General features: G+C 46.2%; 1 protein-coding gene across 1 annotated transcript; it reads right to left on the reverse strand.

Moving 5' to 3' along the window:
- Positions 1 to 11150: 11150 nt before the first annotated feature.
- KCNK6 (potassium two pore domain channel subfamily K member 6) lies at positions 11151 to 16008 on the reverse strand. The gene is made up of 3 exons (XM_043991513.1): positions 15157 to 16008; positions 13231 to 13626; positions 11151 to 12956 (listed from the first exon to the last, which is right to left on the reverse strand). Exons 1-3 carry the CDS (start codon positions 15461 to 15463, stop codon positions 12736 to 12738), a joined length of 924 nt encoding a protein of 307 aa, XP_043847448.1. The 5' UTR covers positions 15464 to 16008; the 3' UTR covers positions 11151 to 12735.
- Between the last annotated feature and the right edge of the window lie 1921 nt (positions 16009 to 17929).

Consider the following 17929-nt stretch of genomic DNA (forward strand, 5'->3'; position numbering starts at 1 on the left):
TATTCAGTGCCATACCAATCAGACTACCTAAAAATTATTTTATAGAGCTAGAAAGAATAATAACAAAATTCATCTGGAAAAACAAAAAATCAAGAATATCCAGGGAAATAATGAAAAAAAATTCACAGGAAGGTGGGTTAGCGGTACCAAACCTGGAGCTCTACTATAAAGCAGCAGTCATCAAAACTATCTGGTACTGGCTAAAAAATAGAGTGGTAGATCAATGGAATAGGCTAGGCTCAGGAAATGCAGTAGTAAATGACATTAGTAATGTAGTGTTTGATAAACCCAAAGACTCCAGCCTCTGGGATAGGAACTCAGTATTTGACAAAAACTGCTGGGAAAACTGGAAGACAGTATGGCAGAAATTAGGCATAGACCAACATCTTACACCTTATACTAAAATAAGGTCAAAATGGATACACGATTTAGACATAAGAGGTGATACCATAGGTAAATTAGGAGAGAAAGGAATAGTCTACCTATCAGATCTTTGGAAAGGAAAACAGTTTTTGACCAAACAAGAGATAGAGTATATTATAAAATGCAAAGTGGATGATTTTGATTACATTAAATTAAAAATTTTTTGTACAAACAGAAGCAATGCATCCAAAATTAGAAGGGAGGCAGAAAGCTGGGAAACAATTTTTGAGGCCAGTACTTCTGATAAAGGCCTCATCTCTAAAATATATAGGGAACTAAATCAAATTTATAAGAACCCAAGTCATTCCCCAAATGAGAAATGGTCAAAGGATATGAACAGGCAGTTTTCTGATGAAGAAAACAAAGCTATCTATTCCCATATGAAAAAATGCTCTAAATCTTTAATGATTAGAGAGATGCAAATAAAAACAACTCTGAGGTACCACCTGACACCTATCAGATTGGCTAAAATGACAAAAAAGGAAAATAATAAATGTTGGAGAAGCTGTGGGAAAATTGGAACACTAATCCATTGTTGGTGGAGCTGTGAACTGATCCAACCATTCTGGAGAGCAATTTGGAATTATGCCCAAAGGGCGATAAAGCTGTGCATACCCTTTGACCCAGCAATACCACTTTTGGGTCTTTTTCCCAAAGAGATCATGGAAGGGGGAAAGGGACCCACATGTACAAAAATATTTATAGTTGCTCTTTACATGGTGGCAAAGAATTGGAAGTTGAGGGGGTGCCCATCAATTGGGGAATGGCTGGACAAGTTGTGGTATATGAATACAATGGAATACTATTGTGCTATAAGAAACGATGAGCAGGAGGAGTTCAGAGAAACCTGGAGGGTCTTGTGTGGGCTGATGATGAGTGAGATGAGCAGAACCAGAAGAACATTGTACACAGTAACATCAACATTGAGTGTTGATCTACTGTGATGGACTATATTCTTCTCACCAATGCAATGGCACAGAAGAGTTCCAGGGAACTCGTGATGGAAGAGGATCTCCAAATGCAGGAAAAAAAAAAAAAAAAGAACTGCGGAGTATAGATGCTAAATGAACCATACTATTTCTTTTGTTTTTTTTCTATTTTGAGGTTTTCCATCATTGCTCTGATTTTTTTCTCCTATAACATGACTAATGCAGAAATAAGATTAATGTTATTATGTGTATGTGTATATATATATATATATATATATATATAACCTATATCAGATTACCTGCTGTCTAGGGGAGGGGGGGAGGGAGGGGAGGGAGGGAGAAAAATCTGAAATTGTAAAGCTTGTATAAACAAAGGTTGAGAACTATCTTTACATGTAACGGGAAAAAAATACTTTATTAATTTAAATAAAGAAAGAAATAATTTTTTTAAAAAACTATCTTTACACATAATTGGAAAAAAATTAAATACTATTAAGGAAAAAAAAGAAGACCTGAGTTCAAATCCAGCCTCAGATATTTACTAGCTTCATGACCCTAGAAAAGTCACTTAACCTCTGTCTGCCTCAGTTTCCTCATCTGTGAAATGGGAATAATTAAAACACCTACTTCCCATGGTTGTTGTGAACATTAAGAAGAAAAAAAAAGACCATGCCTCCCTGCCAATTAGAATCTAGAGACTGGAGCTTCTTAGCCAGAAACCAAAGGCTAGGTATCTTTAAGCCTGGTTATTGGAGGAGCCCATCCTTTCAAGAGTTTCTAGTCCAGGTTGACCCCAGAAGGGAAAGGCATCTCCTTACCCTCTTTTTTTTTTTCACCTAGAAGTAGAAGAATCAGACTGAGATCTGAGGGTTTGGGCTACACACTTTAGGGATACTATTTTTAGAAGCTATGGACACTGTCCCCTACAGATCTGAGTATTCACCTGTAGCCACTTGGCCTTGCTAACTATGGTCTTCCAGTTGTGTCTCTAGGGTCATATTCTTGACTCCCCTGTCCTTTCCCTTCCCCAGGCTCCAAGTCTTGGGATACCTGGAGTCAGGCCCTGGGGAGCTGTTTTGTTCTTTAGTATTTTATTTTTCCCCCATTATATATAAAAACAATTTTAACATGTATTTTTTTTTAGTAAGGCAATTGGGGTTAAGTGACTTGCCCAGGGTCACACAGCTAATAAGTGTCTGAGGCCGGATCTGAACCCAGGTACTCCTGACTCCAGGGCCGGTGCTCTATCCACTGTGCCACCTAGCTGCCCCTAACATGTATTTTCAAAACTTTGAGTTCCAAATTATCTCCCTTCTTCCCTCCCCCTTTGAGAAAGCAAGCAATTCAATATAGGTTATGCATGTGTAATCATGCAAAGCATTTCCCTATTAGTCATGTTGTGAAAGAAAACAGACCCAAAAAAACCCTCAAGAAAAACAAAGTAAAAAAAAAAAAACTACTATGCTTCAATCTGTACTCAGACACCATCAGTTCTTTTTCTGGGGATGGATAACATATTTCATCATAAGTCCTTTCAGATTTGTCTTGGATCTTTATATTGCTGAGAATAGCTAAGTCATTCACATCTGATCATCTTACATACTATTGCTGTTACTTTGTACAAAGTACATTTCACTTTGCATCAGCTCATGTAAGTCTTTCCAGGTTTTTCTGAGAGACTCCTGCTCATCATTTCTAATAGCACAAAAGTATTCCATCATAATCACATACCACAATGTGTTGAGCCATTCCCCAATTAATGGTCATTCCCTCAATTTCCAAGTCTTTGCTGCCATAAAAGAGCTGCTATAAATATTTTTGTACCTATAGGTCCTTTTCTTTCTTGTTTTTTATCTCTTTTTGGATACAGACCTAGGTAGTGTGGCACTGCTAGGTTAAAGAGTATGCATAGATTTATAGCCCTTTGACCATAGTTCTAAATTGCTCTACAGAATGGTCAAATCAGTTCACAATTCCACCAACAGTGCATTAATGTCTCATTTTCCCTATCCCCTACAATATTTGTCATTTTCCTCTTCTGTCCTATTAGCAAATCTAATAGGTATGATGTAGTAGCCAAGAATTGTTTTGATTTGCATGTCTCTAATCAATAGGGGCACATTCTGACTCTGACCTCTACAGAGAAGACTTCAAAATCTCGATCTACAATCTTCTCCTCCCTCCCAAGCTCCAGTCTTTCATTTCCAACTCCTTGCTGGGTATTTTTGCTCTGCACTATAAAATACTTCTCATAATAACATTTCCTGATAGAAGCCCTCTCCAAGTGCCTACTATAGCCCTAGTGACAGATTCTTTTTGCTCACTGAAATAGGTTGGGTATTTGATGATGATTCATTTGGCCATGGTCTTCTGGGACCCTGTTAAAAATACAAAATGGGAGGCAGCTAGGTGGTGCAGTGGATAAAGCACTGGCCTTGGATTCAGGAGGACCTGAGTTCAAATTCAGCCTCAGACACTTGACACTTACTAGCTGTGTGACCCTCAGTAAGTCACTTAATCCTCATTGCCCCACACACAAAAATACAAAATGGCCACCAAGTCTGTGCTGCCCACTTATCCACAGTAATGATACCAGAGCAATGGAGAAACAGTTAGTACTTGATTATTCTTGGTTTTTGTTTTTGTTTTTTAGTGAGGCAATTGGGGTTAAGTGACTTTCCCAGGGTCACACAGCTAGTAAATGTTAAGTGTCTGAGGCCGGATTTGAACTCAGGTCCTCCTGAATCCAGGGTCAGTGCTCTATCCACTGTGCCACCTAGCTGCCCCTTTATTTGTTGTTGTTGTTGTTTTTAGTGAGGCAATTGGGGTTGTGATTTGCCCAGGGTCACACAGCTAGTAAGTGTTAAGTGTCTGAGGCCGGATTTGAACTCAGGTACTCCTGAATCCAGGGCCAGTGCTTTATCCACTGCACCACCTAGCTGCCCCCAGTACTTGGATTTCAGAGAGGAAAATCCAGCAGGCCAATACTCTGTGAGAGGATCTCTAGAGCTATAATCCTGGCTTTTAAGATTTGGGAGTCATAGAAATTAAGCTGTGTGTATAAGATGTAGGGGTGTGTAAGCCTGCCCGAGAGGACCTAGAGAAGCACTGTCCTTAGTGTTTTCAGGCTGAGGTGTGTCAGGAAAAGTGAGTAAAGTACAGTGAGGATATTAAAGCAAGGAAAGAAAGCAGTTTTATTCTTAACTTTTTTGCTTTTGGGGTCACTGAGGTTTTGGGGGGTCTGTCTGCGTGTTTTTTAAGATTAGCTTCTGGGGGCAGCTAGGTGGCGCAGTGGATAAAGCATTGGCTCTGGATTCAGGAGGACCTGAGTTCAAATTTGACCTCAGACATTTGACACTTACTAGCTGTGTGACCCTGGGCAAGTCACTTAACCCTCATTGCCCTGAAAAAAAAAAAAAGATTAGCTTCTTAAGGCGACTGAAAAAGCAAGGAAAGGCTCTCCCAAGAGTTAATTTGGTGGGCAGAATCAGAAGGGATCTTTCCCTTTAAGTAAAAATGCAGGGTTTCTTTCTTTGACTGAAGCTTTAGAGCAGCTTTCTACTGATAAGATCTGGATCAAGCAGCTCAAAGATAGCAAGAGCTAATAGGGGAAAACTAGAGGGTTTTGGGGTTACTCCAAAGTTAGATGAATTCAGATTTAATTAAATCCCAAAGATAATTTGCGGATTATGTTTTTTTGTTTGTTTTTTTATGAGTAATATTGGTGAAGGGTGTGAGAGCTCTCTTGACTTGTAATGTCAACTGGACAAAGCCAGCCTCTAACCTATTTATGGACAGAGCTTCACAGAATAGGCCAGAGATAGGTGAGTCAGGAATCAAACAAGAGATGATTTCATTTCTAAGTGAGGAAAATGGCATGCAGATGAAGTCCTCCTTCCTGAGAAGGGGGGATCGCTCACTCCTTCATGGCAGGAACTGGGTTTTTAAACCTGAAAATCACAAACTCTGGAATTCTCTGATTTGCATAAGCAGTCTCCAGCACACTGATCACAGAACAAGGTTTAATGACTAGGTTAATAAGGTTCTTGAGCTGTGTGGTTTCTCAGCAGGGTACAGAACCACCGTAGCATGGTGGGAACAGGATAAAGCACCTGGTTCAGTTCACTTGGTGGTTACAAACTGGGAGGAATGCTAGCATGTCAGGGGATCTGATTTATCACTTCATCTTTGGAGTCAAAGCGCACTGAAGTCAAGTCCCACACAGCTATTTATATCCACCAAGGGGGCCCTCCTGGCCAATCACATTATAGAATTTTACTATTCTTCCTATTTACATATAGAATAACAGTAACAGCCAATCACAGTGCTTCCATAAAGACCAATCAGAAGGTACCAGTCGACCAATCAGATTGTATGAAATACAATACCAGGCCTTAACCTATTCTGGGCAAGAATTGTCCGTTCCTCCTGTGGTGAGTAAAATTATATGTGGTCGCCCTATTTCTGTCCCAAGTATAGGGAAAATTAGCTGGGGTTTATCATACCTAAGAAGTAAGGGGAGATAAAATTTTGTGTCAGTTAGGTGTGGCTACTACCTAAGCTAGGAGACAGAGATAACTCCAGAGGTCAGGACTATCATTCCAAAAGAAAAATCACCCTGACTCTCAGGAATCTTTCCCCACCTTACCCCAAGGGGAACTTTACATTGTCAAGTGGTCACCCCATTTATCCTCTATAAAAACTTTGGCCTTCTTTCTGTTCTGGGAGGAAGATGTCTCTAAGCCATCTCCTCCCCTTGAGGCTAAGTCTTTGACTTCCCTCAGTCACTTTCTCTAGCACCCAATAAAGGACCATTTTAATTCTAAGTGGACTGTGTGCAAGAGTGTGATTCTTTACAGAGGAATACTGTAAGGATCCTCACCACCATTTTCCCTGTGACACTTACTTATCAAAGGGAATTGTCCACTTTTATTTTGTCCAAGTCCAGTCCATCTTTCCCTTTTCCCCTCACATTGTCTCTCATAATAAGGCCCATCGTTAGAAACCCTGAAGCATTTGTAATCAGTTAGTGATTTACTGAGGAGGCCATACCTCAAGGATCAAATGGGGGGGGGGGGGGAGGGAGAATGATTACTAATAATCAAAAAGTTGGAGATTCAGAGTTCTTTCCTCAAGTCCTGACTTAGTCCAGTTTTTCTTAAATCTCAATCACTGATAATGAAATTGCATTGACATTCCTTGATTTTAGTCAGACCCCACCCAACCATGCAAAGAACTTAATCCAGAGTGAAGCTCATTGTGTTCTCAAGCTTGGGTGGAAGCAGATCCTTTTGTCTATATAGCCAAAGGCTTCTCTGTTGGTGGGGAGGGGAATGTTGATCCCCCCCCTTTGAAGAGGGAATATATATATTTTTTTGCAGGGCAATGGGGGGTTAAGTGACTTGCCCAGGGTCATACAGCTAGTGTCAAGGGTCTGAGGCTGGATTTGAACTCAGGTACTCCTGAATCCAGGGCAGGTGCTTTATCCACTTCGCCACCTAGCCACCCCCAGGAATACATTCTTTGAATTGATATCCCAAACCTGGGGGTGATCTAAAAAAATTTATTACCTCCTCTTGCGATAATTACTCACTGCTGGGGTCAACTCTTGGCCCTATTTGACCATCTACTGCTTCAAGGGTATCTAATCTGTGAGCCCTGCTACTGATTGTCTTTGGTCTGAAACATTCAAATGACTATCCTTTTATTAATAACCTGCTGGCCTCATTAATAAAATGATCAAATTACCCAGAAACTATGCCTCTCAACTTTTTAATCATCACACTAGTGATCAGTTTATTGAGGACAATTGTGTGCTTGCTGTCTTCCTATTTTTCTTGAATTTTAATTCCTCATAAAGGAGTTGGTCCTTGATAGCCCAGGATCTAATTCTAGGAAAGAGATCAATAAGATGTTATACTGACTGTAAAAATGCAGCCATGCCAGACCAGCCATGGTTTTGGAGTTGAAAACAAGTTTCTTGAGTCAGAAAAGGAGCATCACCATTGCAAGACCACCTGGACATGGCTCCCAGGTGACTCTTAAAAGAACACAGTCTAGTCTGTTTGAGGCCATTATTTCAGGAAATAGCAGTAAAGGGAGAATTCAACCCCTGGTACAAAGTAGGAAGGGATTCTTTTCCTCACCCTTCTATCAGCCATAGTAGCTAGTGGTGAAGCTACTTGTTCAGAGGGAGACATCTCATCCAGCAGCTGGAAAGTCAGTTCCAGAGGCAAAGCTGAGGGAGGAGAGACGCCAACTTCAGCAGGTACAGAGAGAGACAATTACTGGAAGCAGCTTCAAGGGAGTGGGATCTCTGGCAGCAAAGAAGAGAGCTGATTATGGACTCAAGAGCATGCTTACCCTGGCAGTCAAGAATAGAGTGAGGAGTAATGTTCAGAAGAGGGAATTAGATGGAGGATAGATTGAGGGAGGGATTAGTCATAAGCAAAGCAAACTCTAAATAAGAATATATAAAAATATTTAAAATATTTTGCAATGGCAAAGAATTGGAAACTGAGGGGGCCCATCAATTGAGGAATGGCTAAACAAGTTATGGCATATGAATGGGATGGAATACTATTGGGCTTTAAGAAATGATGAAGGGGGGCAGCTAGGTGGCACAGTGGATAGAGCACTGGCCCTGGATTCAGGAGTACCTGAGTTCAAATCCAGCCTCAGACACTTAACACTTACTAGCTGTGTGACCCTGGGCAAGTCACTTAACCCCAATTGCCTCACTAAAAAAAAAAAAAAAAAAGAAATGATGACGGTAGGGGCACCTAGGTGGTGCAGTGGATAAAGCACCAACCTTGGATTCAGGAGGACCTGAGTTCAAATTCAGCCTCAGACCCTTGACACTTACTAGCTGTGTGACCCTGGGCAAGTCACTTAACCCTCATTGTCCCCAAAAAAAGGAAAAAAAAGAAGAAAAATGATGAAGGAGATGGTTTCAGAGAAACCTGAGAAGACTGATGAACTGATGCAGAGTGAAATGAGCAGAAGGAAAACAATTGCAAAGACTTTGAAAGATTTAGGAACTCTGATCAGCATAATAACCAGCTACACCTCCAGGGGAATCATGATGAAACATACGACCCCTCCCCCAATAAAGAGGTGAAGGACTCAGAGTGAAGAATGACTTTTTTTTTTAACATGGCCAATGGGGAAATATCTTGCTTGACTATGCATGTTTATACCAGGAAAAATGTCTGAACTGCATCTTGCCCCACCCCAAACCATCTCCTCTTCTGAAGTATTACCAGCCTCCCAGTCACTCAGGAACCAAACCTAAGTGTCATTCATGACTCATTTTCTCTCGCCTCACATCTCACCTCCAAGCAGTTGTCAACTCTTTCTGTTCCTCCCTATATGATTTCTCCAGCCTGTGACCCCTTTTCCCCCTCATAAAGCTAGTACCTTAATTTGGGTCCTTATTCCTTTTCACCTAGACTATTGCCAAAGGCTTCTAATTGCTTTCTCTGTCTCAAGTCCCTCACTACCCTATAATCATCCTACACAACTACCAAAGTAATTTTCAGATTGCACCATGTGACTCTCCTACTCAGCTCCTGTGGACAGAATAAATGTATGCAGTCCCTGTCTAGCCAAATTTGGAGATGCCTGTAGCAGCCAGAAACCACAGACTGAGCCTTGACCAGATCAAGAGCAACCTTGGATAGCAGCTGCAGACACAAAATCTTACTCTGGACTTTCTAAACTTTCTGCACTGGCTTACTGTCTCTACAGATGTCCTTTTCCTTAACCCCAACCCCCTCCCTACCCAATGTTGTCAGGTACCTTTAATGAGGATGAACATTGCATCAAGGTCAGCTACTGCCCTTATAGCAAATTAACTTGAAAAGGCTACAAGCCAAGACTAAAGTGGAAGGGAACCCCTGGTGTGTGACTTTTTGTTCATAGATGATTCTGTATTCAGAGTAGCCTCCGAAGCTGAGATGCACCAGAGTATGGATTAATTTCTGCCCATGGTAATTTTGGTCTAATAACACCAAGAAAATACAAGTTCTCCACCAGGCAGCACCACACCATTCATCCATGCATGGAACCATGGGTTACAGCAAGTGGAGAAATATTGAATGCTGTGGATAACTTCACTTAGCAGTATACTTTCTTGGGATTTACATAGAGATGCTGAGAGGTTGACACACTCACTGCCAGAGCTAGCTTGGCATTTGGGAGATTCCAAAGGAAAGTGTGGGAGAGAAGAGGTATTAAACTGACTACCAAACTGAAGGTCTACAGAGCCATCGTGCTGACCTCATTGTTGTATGCTTGTGAAGCTTCAACAGTTTACCAGTGCCATGCCAAGAAACTGAACCACTTCCATTTGAAGTGGATCTGCAGATCACCTGACAAGGTACCAGACACCGAGGTCCCTTCTCAGGATGAACTGCCAAGCATTCAAACTCTGCTGCGGAGAGTGTAACTCTCCAAGGGGCTGGCCACCTTGTTCAAATGCCAACTCACATGAGGGGGAAGAAGCAATACAAGCACACTCTTAAGGCCTCTCTGAAGAACTTTGGAATCAATTGTGAGACATGGGAGACACTGGCACAGGACTGCCCAGCACTGTGCTCTGTGAACAAAGTAGAATTACAGTAGCTCAAAAGAAATGTGGGAAGGGCAAATTTAGGGACATCTCCATCCCTAACGTTCACATGGACTATTTGTGCCCGACCTGTGGTAGAGCCTTCTGAGCTCGTATTGGTCTGATCAGCCAGTCAGACACACTGTACATTGACCCCAACATCACAACATAGCTTTGGTCTTCTTGGAGCACGATGAATAACAATCCATTTCTCATCTTCTCCATGCCTCGAACCCTCCCCTCTCATCCCTACCTCTTCTGCTATTTGCCAGGTCACAAAACCATCAAGATTTCCAAGGACATGGCCCTGGGATCTTAACACTCTCGGCTCTGGAACTGCCCCCAGCCCAGAGCTTCACATTCCAGAGAACCATAGCAGACAGCCTGCCTAGCCCTGCCCCTGTTCTCTTCCCTCCCTTCTCCCCCCAAGCCTTCAGACAGCTGTGATCCAAACAATTCTATGGGAAATGGCCCATCAGAAGCTCTCAAAACACCTAAATATAGCTAGGTGACACAACAGGGCAGAGTGCTGGGCCTGCAGTCAAGAAGACTCATCTTCCCTGAGTTCAAATTTGGCCTCAGATACTTACTAGCTGCATGAGCCTGGGCAAGTCACTGCATCCCGTTTTCCTCAATTTCTTCATCTGTAAAATGAGCTAGAGAAGGAAATGGCAAACCCTTCTGGTAATCTCTGCCAAGAAAACCCCAAATGAGGTCACAAAGAATCTGACACAACTAGGAGAAAGTACTGAACAACAACAAAATGTTTAACATGTGCTTTTTTCAGCCATCATCAGAATTCCTGGTTTTGTTCCAAAGTGATGTTGCCCCCAACTTGTAGAAAGTTTTAAAAATCATTATTTTCTCAGTATCTTTGTCTCTGATCCTGTCTGAATAGAAAATCTTGTCATTAATAATAATAGCTAGCATTTGTGTAGTACTTTATCCTCACAACAACCCTGGGAGATAGGTACTATTCCATTATACAAGTGGGGGAAACTGAGGCATTTTTTTTTGGTGGGGCAATGAGGGTTAAGTGACTTGCCCAGGGTCACACAGCTAGTAAGTGTCAAGTGTCTGAGGCTGGATTTGAACTCAGGTCCTCCTGAATCCAGGGCTGGTGCTTTATTCACTGTACCACCTAACTGCCCCCCTGAGGCAGATTTAAGGTTAAGTGGTTTGCCTGGTACTTAATCAGTTGTTCAGTCATGTCTGATGCTTTGTAACCCCATTTGGGATTTTCTTGCCAGAGATTCTCTAGTGGTTTGCAATTTCCTTCTCCAGCACTCTATACACCATGTCGCCACCTAGTGGCTCAGTGGGTGTCATGGTCTTTTCATAACCTTTTCCAAGACCTAAGCTCTTTGAAAGTTTAGGGGTGGGGCAGCTAGGTGGTGCAGTGGATAAAGGGCAGACCCTGGATTCAGGAGGACCTGAGTTCAAATATGACCTCAGACACTTGACACTAGCTGTGTGACCCTGGGCAAGTCACTTAACCCCAATTGCCTCACTAAAAAAAATTAAATTAAATTAAAAGAAAGAAAGTTATGGGGTGATTAGTGTGGGCACTGGAAAGACAGTCCTGGCTTAATTCAGTTATGAGCAGTCAGTCAATAGCATTTTTTAAATTCTTCTAGGTGCCAGACCACTTTAGACCACTGGAGGGAGGACAGAGAATGAAGGGTCTATTGGAGGAATTCACAACAGTTCTTTGGTCTGAAGCTGATCGAAGAATTCTGACTTTGTCCTTTACCCTATAAATTATATGTGGAAAATGGCTTAGGCAGAGATTTTCAAAGGCAGGGTGAACAGACTGAGAAGAAAGGAGAACAATCACAACCAGAGTATAAAGATGGAGGGAAGGAACTATATATTAGGAATTTGTGCCTGAGGCAGAGGCAAAGTAACTTACCTTCAATTTGGCTGCCAGAGAGGGAAAGTGTACCCAAGAGACAGGGATCCTAAATGTGGATGCCCTGGTATAAAGTCCTGATCACCCAACCCTAGTTACTGTCTCTAGTAAGGAAGCAATGGGAAAAAGATGCCTGGCTGGGATATGAAAATTAAACCCAGGGGCAGCTAGGTGGCACAGTGGATAGAGTACCTGCCTGACTGAAGTCAGGAGGACCTGAGTTCAAATCTGACCTCAGACACTTAACACTCACTTAGTGACCCTAGGCAAGTCACTTAACCTCAATTGCCTCACAAAAAAAAAAAAAGAAGAAAATTAAACCCAGCAATGTATCCTACAAAGGCCCTTAGAGACCATTTATTTAAACTTCTTCATTGTATTAGAAGGGGAAACTGAGGCTACAAAAAGTGACTTGCTTGGGCAAGATCAGAACTCAGAAATCCTAACCCATTTCTTTCCAAATCTGACCTCACCTTCCTCTTCTTGGTTGTTCATCTTCCAAGTCTTATAAACATGGGCATTTATCTCTTCCTCACACTAAGAAGGTCAACCCCTGAAGCCTGGAGGACTCTTGTGAGTATGGGAATTAGTGCCCAGCCAGAGATTCCCTTGAAATCCTTTGCTCCCCTCTCCCAGCCCCTCTGCCCCCAGCACACTTGGACACAACTGGCATCGAATGAGATGGGGGACTCTTCTGAAGTGCAAAAAAGAGAAACACTTGTAATATTAGCCCATGCCAATGGGTAGCAGGGCTCACGGATTAGACACAGGGGACAGTCATAGCAAGGATAAAAGGGGGCTCAGTCCTACCCCAGGCCTATACCTGGCCCCCAAGGCAGGGCCTGGGCAAGGGGGGAGGGCTACCGGGGGATGGTAGCATAGTCTGATCGGGTGCCTGAGTTGAGCTGCTGGTGAGTGGGTTGAACCCTAGTGTCCAGGATATCTGTGTCCTCGTTCTCCTCATCCTCGGCCCGGTACTCCTGGGGCAGCAGGATGAGCTCGGTCAAGCCGTGGAGGTCAGCCATACGCCGGAAGGTCTGCAGGACCAATGCCATGGCCACCAGGCCCAGGAACAGGTATACTACAGGTGGTAGGGAAAGCAGTGGAAAAGGGTTGGCAATGGAAACAAGTTGCCCATTGCCATGGTTTCCCACCTTTCTGAGATCCCCCCCACCATGGGAGAGACAGGATAGAGTCACGTGTGTGTATGTGTGTGTGTGTGTGTATATGTGTGTGTGACAATGGCTCCCCCTGCACAGGGTCCTACCTCCCCTTGCCCCCTCCAAGTTCCCCTGGTCAGCCCTCTGCAGGGCTTTCAGGATCCCAGATCTTCAGGTGATGGACCCGCTGCTCACCTGTGACCAAAACCTTGTAGAGGGCCCTGTTCTTCTGACCCTCCTGCTCACCAGGGACATAATCCCCCAGGCCAATAGTGGAAAGGGAGATGAAGCAGAAATAGAAAGCATCAAGGAAAGTCCAGGCTTGCTCCAGGTACATAAAGATGGCGGCTGGCACCAGGAAGAAGATGACCAGTACCCCCAGCAGCAGCAGTACCAGGTGCCAACGGGCCAGCAGCCTCCGGTCCCAGCCTCGGTGGAGCTGCAGCTGGTGCAGTGGGGCGTGGGTCACCAGCAAGGCCACGCGCTGTGCCGTTGCCGTCAGCACCAGCATGGTAAATGGCACCCCGAGGAAGGCGAAGAAGATGGAGAAGGCCTTGCCCGAATCCGACAGGGGGGTGGTGTACCCATAACCTAGGGGAAGGAAGGAAGGAAGAACAAAAGTGGAGGGAGGAGCTAGCCTCACTCCTGGGGCTGGCATCTCCAAGCTCTGGTCCCAAAAGATTGTGGATTTGAGGAAACTGGCCCGGGCCTCAGTTTCCCCACCTGTGAAGCGAGGCATTTGGGCTGAATGAGCTTCAAGCCCTCTGACCCTTTGAGCCTCATTCTTTCTTTTTTTTTGGTGAGGCAATTGGGGTTAAGTGACTTGCCCAGGGTCACACAGCTAGTAAGTGTCAAGTAAGTGTCTGAGGCCAGATTTGAACTCAGGTCCTCCTGAATCCAGGGCTGGTGCTCTATCCACTGTGCCACCTAGCTGCCCCTGAGCCTCATTCTAGCTCTCCACTTCTAGCTAGACTCCAGATCATTTAGTCCAAACTCTTTCTGAATACAGTCTTCCTGACTAGGGGGTGACAAGGCGCTCACTACCCACCCCCTACACACACACACACCCACTCCACCTTAGTCCTGAATGAACTATTTATTTCCAACATCCCAGACTTTGAGATGAAGGACACCTATTTAATCTGATTCTCTTATTCAACAGATGAGGAAAGCGGGGCCCTGAAAAATCAAGTGAGGGGCCCAGAATCACCCAGGTGCCTGTGGCAGGATCTAAAGCCAGTTCTCCCTGACTCCAAGTTCTGCACCTTCTCCACTAAAACACATTGGGTCCAGTTGAGTCTGGTCCCATTTTTCTGAGAAGCTCCAATTGCTACCTCCCTGCTCTCAGCTCTGAAGCTGGCCTCCTCCAGGAAGTCTTCTTAACTACCTCAGTACAATCCCTAGGAGGAAGAGGTGGGGTTAAAAAAAATATCCCAACCCTTCTCAGTACACTCAGCTCCATCCAGTGTCTGCTACAACGCGTTGTGGGAAAACTGGGGCTAGATGTCCCAGACATTGGATCTTAAGCCAGGAGATGAAGAAAAGCGGCCCGGCTAGCTGGGGGGCTAGCCCCTCGGCAAGGACTGGAGGCTGAGGCTCCCTGATACCCTGTACTGCTTCTGCTGCTGACAGCATGAGGTCCAGGGGGCCTGCAGACCAAGGCAGGCCAGTAGGGAGCAGGGCAGGGGGCAAAGAGCTGCTCAAGAGGCTGGACCCTCAGGCTCTGCCTCCTGCTGGTGCCAGAGCAGGTCTAACCTGTCCCAGACCTAGGAGACAGCTAGGAGAGATTCCACAATCCCTCCCAGATGCGTCCTGAAGTTGGAGGGGGCAGGGGCGAAACTAGTCCTGAACTGGAGACTTACAAGCAAACTGTCCCCTCTCCTCCTTCCAGACCTGGAGAGGAAGAAAGATCTGGCTTCACACGTGGAGGGGGAGGATGAAAGGAGCCGGAATTTCCCTCCACTCCTCCAGCCATACCCCAAGTTAAAAGCTAAAACAAAGAGGAAGTATGTGGGGGGAGGGAGAGAAGAGGAAGAAATGACCGAGGGGAGGCAGGGGGGGAGGCCCGGAGAGGCTGGGGGCTGGGGTCCTGCGCGGCGCGGAGGGCAGGGGCGCACTCACCCACGGTGCTGATGAGGGTGCTGGCGAAGAAGAGCGCAGAGGCGAAGTCCCAGCTGCTGGGCGCTGTGGCGTTGTGCAGAGCAGACACCCCGTGGCGCCCGGCCTCCAGCACCCGCCCCAGGAAGCGCTCTAGCGTCGGGTCGTCCAGGCATGGGCTGCGCTCCAGCAGCTCCCCCTTCAGTGCCCGAAGCTCAGCCCGCAGCCGGCTCTCGTGCGGCCGCTCGATCGCCGAGACCACGAGGGCGCCCAGCATCAGGTAGCCCGCGTACACCAGCAATGCCAGGGCCAGGAGCGCCCCCCGACTCATCGCCCCCAGGCCCTCGCAGCTTCAGCGTCCCAGAGCCGGATGAAGGGGGCTTAGGGCCGGAGAGACGCGCCCCTGGAGGAAAAACCCCGGCGTCCGGGAGCAGGGGCCCCTTGGGTCCGGAAAGTCCCAGACGTGCGGGAGCGGGAGTGGGGGTGGGGGAGGCTAGAGGTGGAAGTCACACCTCCAGCGGGGAGACCTGGGTGTAGTGAAGCCGAAAGCCCCCTAGATCTCGGAAGATCAAGGCGTCCGAAAGCCGAATGTACCCCAGGGCGGAGAAACCCAGGAGTCCAAGAGCGAGGGCACTCTAGGGCCAGAGAGACCTGGCTTTGGCGGGGAGACCCCGGCGTCCGGGAGCGAGGGCCCCCCCCTTCCCCCCACCCCAGGCGGGAAGACCCCGGCGTCCAGGAGCGAGGGCCCCCCCTAGGGCTAGAAAGTCGTTCCCCGCACCCCTGCCCGGGAGACCCTGGTGTCCTGGGCAAAAAGGGCTGCTGCGGAGACCAACACAATGTCTCGGGGCTGAGGCGACGTGTCCGACCCTGGGTGGAAAAGCAAAGCCCGAGTGAAGCTGCCAACGGGAGGAGCGAGTTTGAGATCCAGACGCCTTCCCACCTCAGGGAGGGGCCTGATGGGGCAGCAAATAGAGGAGGGGCAAGAGGAGGCGAGGAAGGGAGAGGAGGGGAGGGACCAAGGGGCAGGTTTGTTCCGGAGCCTCAGGCGAGTCTCGTTGGATCCCCGACGTCCTGAACCGGTCCACGGCCGACCGCGCGGACGGCTGGGAGTGGTCCCTTTCCTCCCCGCAGTCTCCCCAGGCGCAGCTATGGGAATCCCGGGCCCCTCCACAAATCTGTGCCCCGCCTCCAACATCTGGCAATAGCTGGATGGGCAGGGTCAGGAGAGAAGGGCTAGCACGCCCAACTTGAGACGAAAGGAAAGAAAACCTACTCAACTTTTAACATTCCAATCACTCCATTATCCCCTCAGGGGAAAGGAGAATACTACGGGGGTAGCACGGGGTCTCAGACCACCCAGAAGCCAAGCTCAACCCAGCATAGTTGTCCTAAAACTCAGTTCTGTAATCTTACCCATAGATGAGGCTGCTTGACTGGTTTCCCTTCCTGCGAGCCTCCCTTACACGTCTACGGCCACCCCACCCCCACCCAAAAAGCTATCGCTCAGGCAGGCTTCCTCCTAGCCGGAATCGCCAGCCACAAGCTGTTTCCTCCTCATCCCCCTGCCCCAGACACACACATACAATCGTGCCTGAATAGGGTAACCCCCAAACCCAAGAGAAGGGAAACTGAAGGAGGGGCGGAGAGTCAGGGGGTGGGATGCTGAGGGAGAAGAGAGACTGAGCAACAGTGAGGATGGAGGAAAAGAAAGGAGAGATATCAAAGGAACAGGAGGACAGATAATGAAAAACAGGGGAGAATTCCGGAGAGAGAGAAAGCTAGGGTCCAAGACTGGGGGGCTAGAGCCAAAGAGGCGGAGACACAGCAGTCAGAAACTGGGGAACAAGGTGGATCTGAGGTATACCGACGGGAGGGAAGCAAAGAGCCCGGAATGACAAAGAAGACTAACGTAACAATAATATACAACATTTAGCGTTTACCATCTGCCAGGCTCGGTGCTAAGCGCTTCACAATTATTAATTCATTTGCTACTCAAAACAACCCTATGAGATAGATGCTGTATTTACCCCCATTTTACAGATGAGGACGCTGAGGCAAAACAGTCATGAAATAAGTTGCCCAGGATCACACAGCTAGTAAGTGTCTGAGACCAAATTTGAAAACTGGTCTTTCTGACTCTGGGCTCTATCCATTGGGCCAACTAGATGCCCCTGGGGACTTCTCTGGGAAGAAATTTTGAGAGAAAATGCTATGGAAACCATTTAGATCTTAAACCTCATCTGTTGCAAAGGATGAAGAGGCAGAGAAAGTCCTTGAAGAAGCTTCCCCAACCCCAGAATGTAAACCCCCTGAGGGCAGGCAGAGACTGTTTCTTTTTGTGTTTTTGTATCCCCAGCACCTCTCCAGATGTGCCTGGCGCATCTAGGAATTTAATAGATTTTTTTTTTTACATTGAATTAAGCTTGTGAGTCTCCAGGTTGAGGAGCTGGGTTCCCCCCACCCCCTTTCTGTGCCCATCATCTTAGCAAGCACAAGCCTGTCACACAGTAGGGGGCTTAGTCAACACTTCTAGTCAAATTCTTTCTTTTTAGATAAACTTCAAATATTTTAGACCAGTTCAAAAGATATGCCATAGAGAGGCATTGAAAAAGGCATTAGAAAACCCAGTCCTGGGTTAAGGAACAAAAGAAGCCAACAGCTTCTAGTCACACAGCTGCCTCCCACCAGCAGATACTGGGTATTTTTTTCTGGAAAAGACTTTGGATGTGGAGGACACAGTGAACCCCAAACTCCACAAAAAGTGAAGTCGACTTAACAGACAGGAAATACTGCTTCT

This window comes from Dromiciops gliroides, chromosome 3, assembly GCF_019393635.1.
Source record: "Dromiciops gliroides isolate mDroGli1 chromosome 3, mDroGli1.pri, whole genome shotgun sequence".
Lineage (NCBI taxonomy): Eukaryota > Metazoa > Chordata > Mammalia > Microbiotheria > Microbiotheriidae > Dromiciops > Dromiciops gliroides.

What these genes read in the sequence shown, in the direction of transcription:
- KCNK6 (XM_043991513.1), bottom strand. Translation starts at nt 15,463, where the DNA reads ATGAGTCGGGGGGCGCTCCTGGCCCTGGCATTGCTGGTGTACGCGGGC. An exon ending in CACCCTCATCAGCACCGTGG is followed by an intron (nt 13,627 to 15,156) that starts GTGAGTGCGCCC and finishes TCCTTCCCCTAG; the next exon opens with GTTATGGGTACACCACCCCC. An exon ending in CTACAAGGTTTTGGTCACAG is followed by an intron (nt 12,957 to 13,230) that starts GTGAGCAGCGGG and finishes TACCACCTGTAG; the next exon opens with TATACCTGTTCCTGGGCCTG.